Genomic DNA, 15,452 nt, shown 5'->3' with positions numbered 1-15,452 from the left:
ATGTCTAAATTGAGGTAAAATTACAACATTAAAGAGGTAATATCCACCCTTCAAAAACTACACCTTTCAAATTTAAATTTTTTTACTGTGTAGCTTATATTCATTATTTAATATTTTTTTGTAATTTGAGGTTTCTTATTGTATTTTATAATAAAACGTATTATAAAGAAAACCAAACGTTCGCTTCTGGTTTTGATCGGATTTGAATGTTTTGCTTTGAAGTTCGTTTTTTCTTCAGGTTCTGTTTGTTATAATAAATTAAAATTTCTGTAGATGTGTTGAAAAGCATTCTAAATTGGTGGGTCAGTTTCTTTTCTTAGCTTAAATAAAACGCTCAACTACCAGATTAAGTAAACTAATTTCCGCACTAATTTCCATTTGTTAGAAGTTACTAAACTCAGCCAAAACCAGTGAATTTCAAACTACCAAAAAATCAACAAAACAAAGCCAAAACAACTCTTCTAAACTACTGTGCAATTAGTTTACCTTATTTTGCATCCCAAAATACTTTTTATTACCTCTAAAGTGTACTTTTATTTACAGCAAAAGTATGCAATTAAATCAGTCAAAAGTAGAAATTATATTCAAATAAATTTACCTTCCATCGTCTTCGACGAAGACGACGACGTCTGGATCAGGCAGATCGACCGGTACGTGGTCTCGAAGGTGCGCCGGTAGTGCTCCTCGTGGACGGTGTCCACCCGGTCCCGTGCCTCCTTCTGCTCCTGGAATCCGTTGTGGTCCTGCCACTCCGGATTGTTCACCCTGGGCCGCAGCTCCTTGTAGCTTCGGTAGGACGTCTCCTTGCTTAGTTCTGGGGGGAGAAAATGCACATTAATTTCACAACCAGTCGAAATTCCTCCAAACTGTGAAAAATTGACATGGAAATGCGGGATGGAAAGTGGGCATTTTGGTGGAGAAAAGAGAAGAGCAAGGGTGGGTTACGGGGAGGGCGAACTGAGAAGTGTCAGAAAGTATCTTGTGAAATTTATAAATTTCCACCGATCCCACTCGCATTCATAATAAAATAAAATTCTTTTGAGTGGCTCACGCGGGTGGGATTGGGGAGGAGCAGAGATGTCGGCGGAAAAATGTAAGGGAAAATGTTGTTTTTCACCAGCATCAGTTGGATCAGTTCAGTGGTGTGTGCCGCGCGCGATCGGCGGTTTCTTCCTTCGAGCAGAATCTAAATTTAGAAGTTTTTCTCGAGTTTCGCGCCGTGTCGGCCTAGCCAGTCAGTGGCAGAGCACATTGTGGTGGGAAATGGTTGTTGTGTGTGTGTGTGTGTGTGAATGATTTTGTGTGTGTGGTAGGGAGGAAGAGGGTGCTGAACATTTTTTAATCTTGGGATGACGTTTAGCAGCTTGTGAAGTGTTTTTTTGCTCTTACTTGCCGATTGAACTAATTTATTGAATAATTTTTCCAATTTTCACTGTATAAACAAATTATTTTGCAAAACTTTCGATCGAAATGTGCTTGCTCACATTTTGTATGCTAATAAAAATTTCAACGGAAAATGATCATTACTTTTAAAATATCGATATTTCAAACAACATGTAGCAGGAATATTGTCAAAATATTGTCAGGGAATCAAAATTTATATCTTCAAACGAAAAATAATTGTGGAAGTTGCCCCCTTATTCAGTAGAAAACGCTTTCACGAAGTTGTAATCGAACTGTACTGTACTGAAAGCCAGAATCAAATTGTTGTTGTTTTTCTGAAAGATATATGATACCGTTATCTGGGGCTAATCGGGGCACTTGAGCCGGATAGCACCACAAAACCACGACTAAAAGGTTTTGTGCAATATTTTGATATTTGTTTTTATCGATTTCTGTCATATCGAAATCTAAATTTAAAGCTTTTAAATTATCTAAAAACTGATGTCTCTATTCATAATATAATCCCGATTCGCCCCAATTGATGGAAAATTATAAGATAAAGATTGGAAAATTTGCAGACTTGAATATTTAAGATTTGAAGATTTCGTCGTTTGTGTACTATTTATGACTCGTCCTATATTTCATACTGGCATTCTGGCGTCCAAAATTGAAAAAAAAAAAAAATATATTTCCACTTGGTTTATGGATGATCCTTAACTGTAATCATGCGCTTTGAGATATATTTCCCTCCAATATTTCAAAATTGGGTTTAAAATTTGATTTTATTATTGAATAAAAGGGCAACGAATGACCAGAAAGATTAAAGCTGCCAGAAATAAATGAATTAATAAACATAAAAAATATGACATATTGACAGTATTTTTGAATTTTGGCAATTCTGTTGTAAAACTACTTACTCTTTTTGTCATTCTCGAATAACGAAACGGCTTACTTTTCATCGCCAAATATGGCAGTAGAGCAATTCTCTACGAAATCGGTCTTTTTTTAATTTAATTTATTGTATTTTTTAATCCGACTGACCATATAATTTTCTATACAAATTTAGCAGCTGTCCATCCAAAAATGATGTGTAAAAATTCAAAAATCTGTATCTTTTGAAGGAACTTTTTGATTGATTTGGTGTCTTCGGCGAAGTTGTAGGTATGGATAAGGGCTACACTGAAAAAAATTATACACGGTAAATTTTTTTTTGATTTTTAGTTTAAATTTTTGTCATTAAACCTTGATTTGCCAAAACAACACTATTTTTAATTTTTTTTTAATTTTTTGAAATGTTTTAGGGGACATCAAATGCCAAGTTTTCAGAAATTCCAGAATGTGCAAAAAATCTCTGATCGAGTTATGATTTTTAGAATCAATACTGATTTTTTTTTTCAAAAAATCGAAATATTGGTCGCAAAAATTTTTAAACTGCATTTTTCGATGTAAAATCAAATTTGCAATCAAAAAGTACTTAAGTGAAATTTTGATAAAGTGCACCGTTTTCAAGTTATAGCCATTTTCAGGTATCTTTTTTGAGAATAGTTGCAGTTTTTCATTTTTTTAAATTAGTGCATTTTTGCAATCAATATTTCGATTTTTTGAAAAATCTTCTTTTAGGAACTTCTTGCATGGTCCGATTTGGATGAAAATCGTGATTCTTGCTTGTTTTAGTGGTACAGCTGCATCAAGTTTGAGCTTGATCAGAATTTGTTGATTCAAAAACAAAGTTGATCAATTTTGCGGTTTTTTGTGTACGATTGAGGTGAAAAGACCAATATTGAAGAATTAATCAAGCTTCGTAGTTTTTGAAAAGTATTACTGAAAAAAGTGCCACGTTGGCTGCATATTTCTGCGACACATTAAACGCCAAAAAAAGTCATCTATTTCATGCACGAGTGGCACCGCCCGCAATTTACTGCATTCCTCAAACTGGAAGGTGTCACTTTCCCGGCACAAGTTCTAGAACCCCAACGGAAAACAACAATTTTCCACGATGAGCCAACTAACCCAGCGGGAACGTCGTCGTGAAAGTGCCAAAAATAACCTCCTCATGCTGAATTTGAAATTTGGTCTAAGCTGCTAGCATTACGCCCACGCGTCCCACCAGCCAGCACTGAGTTGGGCTAAGAGTCGCCCAAAATGTGCTGCAAAAGTGGCCACTCGCTGACACCACAAAAAAAAAACTGTCCCAAAATCGGCTGACGTGTGCACGTTTATTTAGAAAATGGACACACAAAAGTATTTTCTTTTTGTGTGATTCATTCACCGGTTGATGGACCGAAAGGTGTAGTGCTTTGCTTATTGTTGTTGGTCGTTCGAAGGTGTTGGTGGTGACAGGTTGATCCAATTTTTCTTTTCTTGGGATGGTGCATCATGAGTGCATTTGCCGTGTGTTGATTCAACGGTTTATTTTTTTTTGGTGAATGGAGCAGCATGGTGTTTCATCATGTTTATTTTAGCGGTGATGTTTTCTCAGCTTAATGTTTTTGTTTCAATAGAACACTGTGGATTGCTTCAACAAGTTGTTGGTCAGTAATTTCAGCATGTATTAGTTGGGGGAGAAAAAATAAAATTGTCTCAGTTTATCATAAAGTAAAAACTTCAACACATTTAATATATGAGCAATTCCAGCTCAAATCAGGAATTTTTCAGGTACTTTTGTACCCGACCCTCTCCGATTTCAATGAATCTTTGTAGACATGTTATCCTAAGCCTATATAAGCCATTTTTGTGTATAGGGAGCCAAAAGTACTCGAAAATAACATTTGAGAAGGGCGTAAGTAATTTAAATATGTTTGTATTTTGCAATTTAAAAATTACTGTATCTGGGTAATTCTCCGCCAACTCACACAGCAGTTGCCCCGACCCCTCTTCGATTTGCGTGAAACTTTGTCCTAAGGGGTAACTTTTGTCCCTGATCACGAATCCGAGGTCCGTTTTTTGATATCTCGTGACGGAGGGGCGGTACGAGCCCTTCCATTTTTGAACATGCGAAAAAAGAGGTGTTTTTCAATCATTTGCAGCCTGAAACGGTGATGAGATAGAAATTTGGAGTCAAAGGGACTTTTATGTAAAATTAGACGCCCGATTTGATGGCGTACTCAGAATTCCGAAAAAACGTATTTTTCATCGAAAAAAACACTAAAAAAGTTTTAAAAATTCTCCCATTTTCCGTTACTCGACTGTAAAAAATGTTGGAACATGTCATTTTATGGGAAATTTAATGTACTTTTCGAATCTACATTGTCCCAGAAAGGTTATTTTTTCATTTAGAACAAAATTTTTCATTTTAAAATTTCGTGTTTTTTCTAACTTTGCAGGGTTATTTTTTAGAGTGTAACAATGTTCTACAAAGTTGTAGAGCAGACAATTACAAAAATTTTGATATATAGACATAAGGGGTTTGCTTATAAACATCACGAGTTATCGCGATTTTACGAAAAAAAGTTTTGAAAATGTTACTTTTTGCGTTGCGCAAAAATACACGCCACTTCTATGAGATTTTTTGATTTTTAATACTAAAACTTAAATTTGAAGGTGATGTCACGATTTTGCTTCGTTCAAAATTTTTGAGGAAACAGCCTAAAATGTTACCAAAAGACTGACGAAAAATGCAGAATGGTATGTCTCTCTTTAAAAAATACAAAAATCATTTACCAAAACTGTTTTTTTGATAAGTGCACAGCAAAAAATCCGATGGTAAAATCGCATGCAAAAGCATGCACATCACCTTCGTCAAAATAAACACTTAATATTACACACTGCATGTACAATTTTTGCGAACACAAAAAAAGTTGCAACCGACAGGATTCAAACCAAGAACAAACAGTAAGGACTGGCGCCTTAGCCCACTCGACCATCAGACCGATGTAAAGCTGTAAGGCTAAACGCATATATGGGCTTGACATTTTGGTCAAGTAGGTTTCCCATACTGATGGGCTACATATTTCAGGGTGTAAAATTACATGAAATTGCATAAAATAATGCAATACATATTTTACACCCAGGCCTTTTACACGCAGCTGGATTACTACTTCTTTAGCTGTGTGGTCTAAACGTCAAAATTTTTAAAAACCGGAGTGGGAATCGATTCTCCAGACAATTTTACATAAAAGTCTCGATATTGACCTTGGGAAGATACAGCGGTTTTAAAAATAAAAATGTTGAAAAAACGTTTTTTTTTGGTGGTTTTTGGCAATTTCTATATGACAGACTTGGTTTTTCAGTCTAGTAAATATTTTCACCGGAAAGCTCGTCCAATTTTTTTAAGTTTTAGACTTAAAAATCAAAAATCTCATAGAAGTGGCGTGTATTTTTGTTTCAGTGTATTTTTTCAGAAAGCCCGTCCAATTTCCTACAAGTTTGTCTTTGACCACTTTTTGATACGACGCAACGGCTTCGAGATACAGTAATTTTTAAATTGCAAAATAAAAAATATTTAAACTACTTACGCCCTTCTCAAATGTTATTTTCGAGTACTTTTGGCTCCATAAACACAAAAATGGCTTATATAGGCCTAGGATAACATGTCTAAAAATTTTCATTGAATTCGGAGAGGGTCGGGTACAAAAGTACCAGAAAAATTCCTGATTTGAGATGGAATTGCTCTATAACAGAAATTTAATAAACTGTATAATTTTAAAAATAGTTATTTTTTTTCAAACAAAAATCTTTTTTCATTAAATAAGCAATTTTATGTTCAAAATACTACTAGTAAAATATAGTTGTCCATAAAAGTGAAATTTTTATTTTAGCATAATCCTGATGTCAATTAAAAAAAAAAAGTTTTACAAATAATACTAGTTTTAGGGTAAAAGAAAAAGATCATCAAATCATATTAGATGAAAGCCAAAAAGCTCAAATTCAAAATAAGTCATGTGTTTGTTATTGATGTACTTGAAGACTCATTGCACACACCACAAATTTCCATTATTCTTCTCCGAGCTAACTACTCTTCCTGCAAACATCCTCAGCAATTCATCACTAATTTGTCAGCAGCTGCTAGCAAAACCGTACGCAACAACAGGCAGTACAAAACCACGGTCGAGGAAAGTGCTTCGCATCAGTTTCAAGTCACGCAGCAAGTGTTGAAATTTACGATCATCTGGTGATATTTAGAGCACTCTTTTTTCACTTGTGTAATGTTATGAAATTCAAAAAAACGACCCTCTGTCTCGTTGGATATTTAGCAGAACGTTAGGTCCTTTTTTTTCTGAGAACAAGTTGACACTTATTCAAGGTCAGACCACGGCTCGTTTCCGTATCAACGAGGTGAAATTTGAAAAAAAAAACCTTTTCCTGAACGTCTTTTGACGAGATGAGAAATTCGCAAGATGAAACGTTTTCCTAATTGAACGAGGCTAAACTCGCACAAAGTTCATCGGACTTTTAAAATCGTTTGAAGCAAACCACTCCGACCAGCAACTGAGTCGACACAGTAACCAGGGAGGGAAAATTCAAAATGGAGGAAACTTTTCCAAGGTGGGTGAGTGTGTCGCGCGCGCACACACGTTGGTGATTTTCCTGGCTAGGCAAACCTAAATTCTTGCAGCATGACGTCCAGGGAAGGAATTTTTCGCAAAAAAAAATGGACACAGAAGGAAACAGAAAATCGCAAAAACTGCACAAATTTGGGACAAAAGCACGCTACAATGTAGTGCCGCTTTGCGCGAATTTCACAGACTTTTATCGCATGGTGCGGGAAAAACTGGCAAGCTTAAACTTGAAGCTGGGGCATCGCTGTCATGAAATCGATTCGCACCAGAGCGTGGTGTTAGATGCCTCTGCTGCCGCGCGCGCGGATTTAAAAATAGCATCCGAGCATCACACCAAAACGCGATGCGATGCGATTTGCTGGTTTATTCGATGTCTTTTGGCCGTTAGGTTTGAGTTTTTTTTGCCATTTTTTGAAATTTAACATTTTAAAATCAACTCAAATACTATTAAATCTATCAAACTTTTCAAAATTATATTCTCAACTTCGCTACAAATTCCCCATTCATAAAAATGGGGGGAAGAGATTTTAATGAGGCTTTATCCATGCATTCCCTAAGTGAAAAGAAGCCATTTTGCATTATTTGGGTTTTCATATAAGTCTCCTTCCAATTGTAATTTTTACCATGCAAAAATGTATTTTGCTTGGGCAGCTGTCGAAATGCTTATGCGATCTTTTCGAATGTTGTTCCGGAGATGTAGTCTTGATTATTATATACTATTTTAAGGTTACTTATACTTTATATTCTTGCCGCAAGACATTTTTGTTAATAATTTGAAAAAAGATGCTTCAAAGTGCTTTCTGCATGTGTCAAAAAATTAATGTTATTAGGGTATTTAAATTTTAAATATTTATTTCATAAAATCAAATTATTCGCTCTACAGCCTTTCTCAGCGTTCTCGATTGCGAGATTCCTACTAGAAACTAGGTGTCCGAAGGCTTGATTGTTGAGGCAATTGCAAACCTCTTTTTACACCTTAGCTTCCATTTACCCCGGGATTCGAACATACGACCTTTGGATTTTAAGTCCAATTGCCTACAAGCGACTCCACCGAGACAGGACCCAGGGAGACGACTCCTACTACACCAGGACTGAGCTAACGACCTAACCTTTTTAGGTTCGTCCGGGGCCAACATTTACTTCCCCGCCCGAAGGAAGGCGTGATCAGACAAATTTCGTCTCGAAAAAAGCCACCGGGACCTGCTGGGATCGAACTCAGGCCGACTGGGTGAGAGGCAACCATGCTTACCCCTACACCATGGGTCCCGGGGAATATTTATGACTATTTTGTTTGAAATAAATTCATTTCGCATAAATGTCCCATATGCAAAAACAGCAACCTGAGAAAAACGCGTTTGAAGTTTGTCCCACACATAAGGTTACGTGTTAAGTTTTTGCGAAAAAAACTGGATTTCCTCCAGATTTCTTGAACAAAGTACTGGATGTTGTAGGCTTTTCTGAAAGGGCACACGATTTTGAACCAAACTGCATCAATAACTCAAAATTATTTTTTTAGAATCCACAGTTTTCTTTTAAGATGTTTTAAATTGTAAACAAAAAATAGATTTGATGATGAAATCGTTCACATTAATTATTATATGTAAGAACAGTTTTGTTTTGACAAAAGGTTATGAAGAGTTCTATAGAAAAAAAAATACAATATTTTCATGGAAATCATAAAATTACAAATGATTAATTTTTAACATTGAAAATTGGCTGAGATATTGGCATTAGAAAATGGGGGCAGTTTGGTAAGACTATAACATTTTGCCTGTTTGATTTTCTTCTATCCGCTCTATCAGCAATTAAAGGTCCAAACTTCAATGTTCCTCAATAAAATTCTAACTTCAGAACTAAATTTTTAAAGGTACAATTGCTAATTCGAGTTTCATTAAAGACCACAGTCAAAAATAAATCGGGTGAGATTTCTATGTTTTCCAAACCAAAAAAAAAATCAAAGCTCGGCGGCAAATTTTTTACCCGTAACTACTTCTTTTTGGCTCAAAAGTTGCGGGTTTTTATCCCCCAGAAAATATAAAAATTCAAAAATTATGAAATTTGGATGTTGGGGTTTTTTTGTGAAAATCTATTTTTTTTCCTTGTACCTGTCTATTTCTGTCTGAATAGTCCCTCATCAATACCTACAACTTTGCTGATGACACCAAATCGATTAGAAAATTCCTTTCAAAGATACAGATGCTCGAATATTTACGTTTCTTTTTTTGTATGGACAGAAAAATAAAAAATATATAAATATTGAAATAACAAGCCATAGTTTCAACATTTGCAAGGAAAAAGTGTTTTTTCAATTCGGTTTTATTGGTGAATAATCAAGATACAATAAGTTCTTTTGAGGTGCATAACAGAGTTTTTGAGTTCCTTTTAGCTGTGTGTTACATCAAATCCATTTTGGAACAATTATAACTTGTAAATAAAGGTGTCACCAAGAGTAAGGAAAAAAAAGTGTTTTAAATTGCATTTTATACAAGTTCAGTTGTTTTGCAATCATTAGTTTTCAAAAAATGTAAGATTTGACGAAAACAAAAAAGGGGGAGACAAAAATTTTAAATAAAATTTGTACCAGCCGTATGGGTAAATAGTTCGATTGTCCGAAATTTGATTATTTGAATCCTTTCTTGGAACCATCTAAATTAAATTCACTAAATCCACTATAAAGATGATTTTCATTCACTCCTGGAATTTTCATGAAGATATTTCGAATCTAAACTGAGTAAGAGTCGATTTAAGTTCAAAATTTTGCCAGGCGCAAAGCGAACTGTCAAACTTTGTGAACGTTTTTCTCTAAGCACCGAGTTGATTTACGGGTGCCACGATATCTCAAGATGGGACGGACCAAATTAGCTGAAATTTGAGGTGAAGACTCCCAAGACATATTTCGTATGCATGACGAAGCCCGATTTAAAAAAAAAATCCTTTTAACAAAAAATACATAAATCATAAACTGACGATTTTTTTTATGAAAATAAATAAAATATTTTTATCTTTTTTTTTTTAAAGTAAGTTTTTGAAAATCAGCCTTCGTCATGCACACAGGACCGGTTTAACGAGGCGTGCGTTTTTTGAAACTGCTAACTTCAAATAGCTAAATCTCGGGAATGATATAACCAAATGACTCCGAATTTGTTTTGTTAATAGATGAAAATGTACATTTTAATGCCCTGCAAAAATATTTAAAAAAAAAGTTCATACGTGTAATCATATCAACCTCTGATTATATTCCGATTTACATGTATGTAACCCCTTAATCGAATCACGAACAAAATATTTTATTTTGCTTATTTCTGATTTTCATATTACTTTGAGTTGAATTCGAGTTCAGCGATCAAACATTAGTCAAAATTTTAGTAGCTAATTACCAGTTTCATCAGAAAGTTTTTATTTTCAATAGGTCACCTTCGCCATCTTGGAAAACATAATATTTTACTTCAGAGTATTTTTAGGGTCTTTTTTCAGCTCAACAACTTTAAAAATGACACCGAAAAGTTAAAATTCCTGATTCGGTTATCCGGAAAGAAAACATTACGAGGATTTCGGATAATAGAGTCCGGGCTAAATTGTAGAATCACTTAATAACCTAACTTTTAAAAGATTTTCATTCAAATATACTGCCTGCCAATAATGTTGATGATTTGTTTTGATTTTTGGTTGGATTATGCCAGAAAATTGATGATTATCTTCTAAAAATAACCCCAAAATTATAATTCATAACATGACCGCATTTCGAATGATGGCGCCACCAAACGGTTTACACTCTGCTCGCACTCACCCATGCTAAAGTTGATCCTCACAACAACAAGAAAAGTCGAAAAAATGCCACACCAAGCCAGCGCGTGTGTGTGTGTCTGTTTGTGTGTCGTATGAAAATTTATTGCAACAACCGCAGAGCAGCACAGTAAAACGCCCCAGTAAAAGTCAGTGGTGGAAATGGTTTTGTGGCCCGTGTTGCCAGAATAGACCGCGTCTTTTAAAAATAAACAAAGATTAGCGCAAGTTTGAGGAAATCTCCCGCGTGTGTGCGTGTAGATATCTGTGTGTGTTTGAAAAATGGCGGATTTTTTTTGCTTAGCGCGTTTAGTGTTTTTTTTCCTGATCGAATCTGATTGGATCGTGGCCAATCTTTTGGGTGCCCTCCACGGCCCAGCTGAAGATGCTTGACGAGATTAATTAATTAAATAATTGCCTAACCCCTATCGAGTGAGAATGATCGTTACGAACGTTGATTTATTAGGTGCATTTATTGCTTGCTTCTAGTCTCAACATTCAAATTAATAGGCACGTACTAATTAGCTCAAATTTAAATCACTTTTCTCACTGAAAAAATCATTACAGTGTCTCACTCGATAATCCTCGGACGATGGCTTTTCTTGACCCAATTTCTGTTCAATGCGACTCAACGGAAATTTATCTCATGTTTCGAACACAATCGGATTCAAAAATGTCTGCCACCAACGCCATTGAAAAATCGCCCACAGACAGTACGCTTAAATAGTTGACAAAAATCTGTCACGGAACAATCAACTATTCGCAAAATTTACATCACCTCCGTCGATAAACAAACCGAAAATCTCCCGAACATGGCCGAATTTTCACGAACGCCGAAAATTGCCGAAATTTTCCGAAATTTCCCGACCTCACTCACACCCCCTTGCAGCCACTCGGCTAGGGGAAAATTCCCGAACCCTAGCGGGCGAAGAGCGCCAACTCTCATTCTCTCGTTTTTTACTAGCGCACTCTCTGTTACGAACAGCGACGCAAAGCGAAATCGCAACCAAAACAAATATGGCGCACGAAGAAAACATGGCTTCTTGGCGACGGCAAAAAAAAAGAAAACCCTGGCAACCAACTGTTTCCGTGTTGATGTTTACATTTTTGGGGAACAGAATTAGCCGGGCCGGCTTAGCTTGACGCGAGTTTTAGTGGGTTGAGTTTGCGCAGTAGGGCGGGGGAAATGTGCGCAAGTTGGACTTGGGAAGTCACGAACACAGCGAAGATAGCTGTCAAACGCTGAAAGCAAGTCTGACGTGGCGGACGATTTTTAGAAGGATTGAGAAGTCGCGTCATTCGTGCTGGCATCCGGTGGGATTTGGCTGTCATTGCTGATGTGTTGAGAAGGGATGATGAATGGTCGGTTTGTTATTTTTTGCTCAGTGTCAAAAATAATATGAGAATCATTCGAAATTTCGTTTTGTTTGAAATGACAATGTAAATGGACGAATAACGAAGTGATGTAAACAGTCTATCTTGCTTGATCCTAACGTAATGATCAGCTGACGCTGTTTGGTTACACTTCGCCTTCGGCCAATTTACAAAGTTTTGATTGAAATACAGTGGACTCACTCGTTGTCGATATGGAAAGGACAGTCGAGAGCGGGAGGTATCAAATTATAGCACGAAAAATCAAAGCAAACTTCTTGAAAATTTTATTGACACCTGGAGCAATATTGATATCGAGAAGATCGACAACCAGAGAGTCGACTGTATCACATGTTTAAATATATAGGAATTTATTCCATTAAGAGAAAATTGAATAATTTTATGTTATACTATAACTATAAATATAATTATAAGATACAGGGGTAATTCTCCGCCAACTCACACAGCAGTTGCCCCGACCCCTCTTCGATTTGCGTGAAACTTTGTCCTAAGGGGTAACTTTTGTCCCTGATCACGAATCCGAGGTCCGTTTTTTGATATCTCGTGACGGAGGGGCGGTACGACCCCTTCCATTTTTGAACATGCGAAAAAAAGAGGTGTTTTTCAATAATTTGCAGCCTGAATAGGTGATGAGATAGAAATTTGGTGTCAAAGGAACTTTTATGTAAAATTAGACGCCCGATTTGATGGCGTACTCAGAATTCCGAAAAAAACGTATTTTTCATCGAAAAAAACACTAAAAAAGTATTAAAAACTCTCCCATTTTCCGTTACTCGACTGTAAATTTTTTTTGGAACATGTCATTTTATGGGAAATTTAATGTACTTTTCGAATCTACATTGACCCAGAAGGGTCATTTTTTCATTTAGAACAAAATTTTTCATTTTAAAATTTCGTGTTTTTTCTAACTTTGCAAGGTTATTTTTTAGAGTGTAACAATGTTCTACAAAGTTGTAGAGCAGACAATTACAAAATTTTTAATATATATACATAAGGGGTTTGCTTATAAACATAATGAGTTATCGCGATTTTACGAAAAAAAGTTTTGAAAAAGTTGGTCGTCATCGATCATGGCCGTTCATGGTCACCCGCGACAGACACGGACGACGAAACAAAGGGAAACGCAAAAAGTAACTTTTTCAAAACTTTTTTTCGTAAAATCGCGATAACTCGTGATGTTTATAAGCAAACCCTTATGTCTATATATCATTTTTTTTGTAATTGTCTGTTCTACAACTTTGTAGAACATTGTTACACTCTAAAAAATAACCCTGCAATGTTAGAAAAAACACGATATTTTAAAATGAAAAATTTTGTTCTAAATGAAAAAATGACCCTTCTTGGTCAATGTAGATTCGAAAAGTACATTAAATTTCCCATAAAATGACATGTTCCAAAAAAATTTACAGTCGAGTAACGGAAAATGGGAGAGTGTTTTTTTTATGAAAAATACGTTTTTTCGGAATTCTGAGTACGCCATCAAATCGGGCGTCTAATTTTACATAAAAGTCCCTTTGACACCAAATTTCTATCTCATCACCGTTTCAGGCTGCAAATTATTGAAAAACACCTCTTTTTTCGCATGTTCAAAAATGGAAGGGGTCGTACCGTCCCTCCGTCACGAGATATCAAAAAAACGGACCTCGGGTTCGTGATCAGGGACAAAAGTTACCCCTTAGGACAAAGTTTCACGCAAATCGAAGAGGGGTCGGGTCAACTTTTCCCGATTTCGTGTGAGTTGGTAGAGAATTACCCACAGACATTTTCGCTTATTAGGAATTAAAAATGTTATGTAAAACTTTAAATTTGAAAATAAGGCTGCTGCAAATATTTTTAAGTTTTTGTCAGCCCCCTCTTCAAAATTGGGCCGAAAAATCATGTGGAATTTTTTTAACGTCGAAATTTGTATGTATAGTACCGCAAAAAGTTTTTTTTGTATTTTTTTTGTTTTTGGCAAATTTTTCATGGAAAAAAATGATAGCAAGACAACTGAACCAGTGTAAAATGCATTTTAAAACACACAAAAGTAGTTCTTTTCAGCACTGTTTTTAAGATGTTCAACTGAATGAATGAAAAAAGTTGTTTTTTTTCCCCGTTTTTGTCCTTTTCCCATTTTTGCGCGTGGAGCGTCTAAAAACCCCGTTTTTTTTTTTCAAAAAATCGTATCTCAGAATATTGAAAACATAACTTCACAATTTTTTTAAATGTTATGTAAAATTTTCCGAGGAATCCGGCAAAAATATTTTCAGGCATAGGTTCTTTGGTCCAGAGACCTTCAAAACAGCATTTTAAGTTTTCATACGACCTTTTCAAATGTTAAACCAGATATTTGAAACTTCTCACTATTTTTCTTTAAAAACCTATCTAATACCCTTTCATTTGCGTATAAGACAGTTAAAATCGATTGAAATGGCACGGAGTTATGATTTTTTTGAAAATAGTGGTTATTGCGAAAATTGCCATTTTTCGGACCACCCTAACACGGCGTAGGTCACCCTAATGGCCAAACAAAAAAAATACGGGTCTAATTATTTCGGCCAAGGAACCCCCAGAAAAATTTTGAGCCCGATCGGAGAAATCATACTGTTTTCGTGGGGAATTGCTGCTAACTATAATAACGTTCAACACATTTTGTAATATCTTTTGCTTAAAAACAAAATTTCAAAAGAATAAACACTAAACTCTGATAACGCCGTTGCCATTTTATTTTGAAAAGTTGATTACCGTCAACAGGGGAGACATTGGGGTTGGGGGGCGAGATTGAGTCATACGAAACTGCTGAAATTTGTATGACAATCTCACCTCCCAGACCCAATGTCACCCTTGATGACGGTATTCGAATTTTACGTTAAAATAAGAAGAAAAAACATAATAATTCAAAAATCCAAAGTTCCAAACTTTCGGATAATTGAGGCTAGACCGGCTGGACTGCATTGCTGCCGACTTTGATTAATTCATAGATCACATCGGAATACACAGATCAATAAAGAAAGTCTGGATGGGGATTCAACATTTGTTACAATTCTCGAGTTTTTTTTGATTAGGTCCTATAAACATATGAAAGACAATAGTTTATCGGTCCTTTTCAAAAAAAACTCTGGAATTGTTTTTATTTATTTGAATATGGTCAGCTCATCTATGCAGTTTAATTTAAATAGTTTTATAAACCTTTTTTTTGCTTTTTGGGTGGTTTTGAAACCGGTGTTTCTCTTAATGCTATATTTTTAGGAAGTTTTTTTTTAAGAATCGAGAATCAATCCACCCAGAACATCAAATTTAGAACACCTTTTGCCGAACTAAACGATGCATTGGATTGCGCCACCAGAGCCAGCCATGTGCGCCGCATGCTTTGATGACTAATCGGGCTGGAATTCCGTGCAAAATTCGATTTCGTGA

General features: G+C 35.7%; 1 protein-coding gene across 1 annotated transcript in view; it reads right to left on the bottom strand.

The window, feature by feature from the left end:
• Nucleotides 1-497: 497 nt before the first annotated feature.
• Nucleotides 498-15,452, bottom strand: part of LOC6039278 (titin) — a 111,046-nt gene continuing 96,091 nt past the window's right edge. Inside the window, exon 14 of the mRNA XM_038258765.1 lies at nt 498-814. Coding sequence (XP_038114693.1) covers nt 585-814 — 230 coding nt within the window. The 3' untranslated portion in view covers nt 498-584. The remainder of the gene's footprint in view (nt 815-15,452) is intronic.

This window comes from Culex quinquefasciatus, chromosome 3 (assembly GCF_015732765.1).
Source record: "Culex quinquefasciatus strain JHB chromosome 3, VPISU_Cqui_1.0_pri_paternal, whole genome shotgun sequence".
In the NCBI taxonomy this organism is placed as follows: Eukaryota; Metazoa; Arthropoda; class Insecta; order Diptera; family Culicidae; genus Culex; species Culex quinquefasciatus.
Note: the sequence above shows the minus strand (reverse complement) of the source record. Positions and strands in the feature narration are given on the sequence as shown.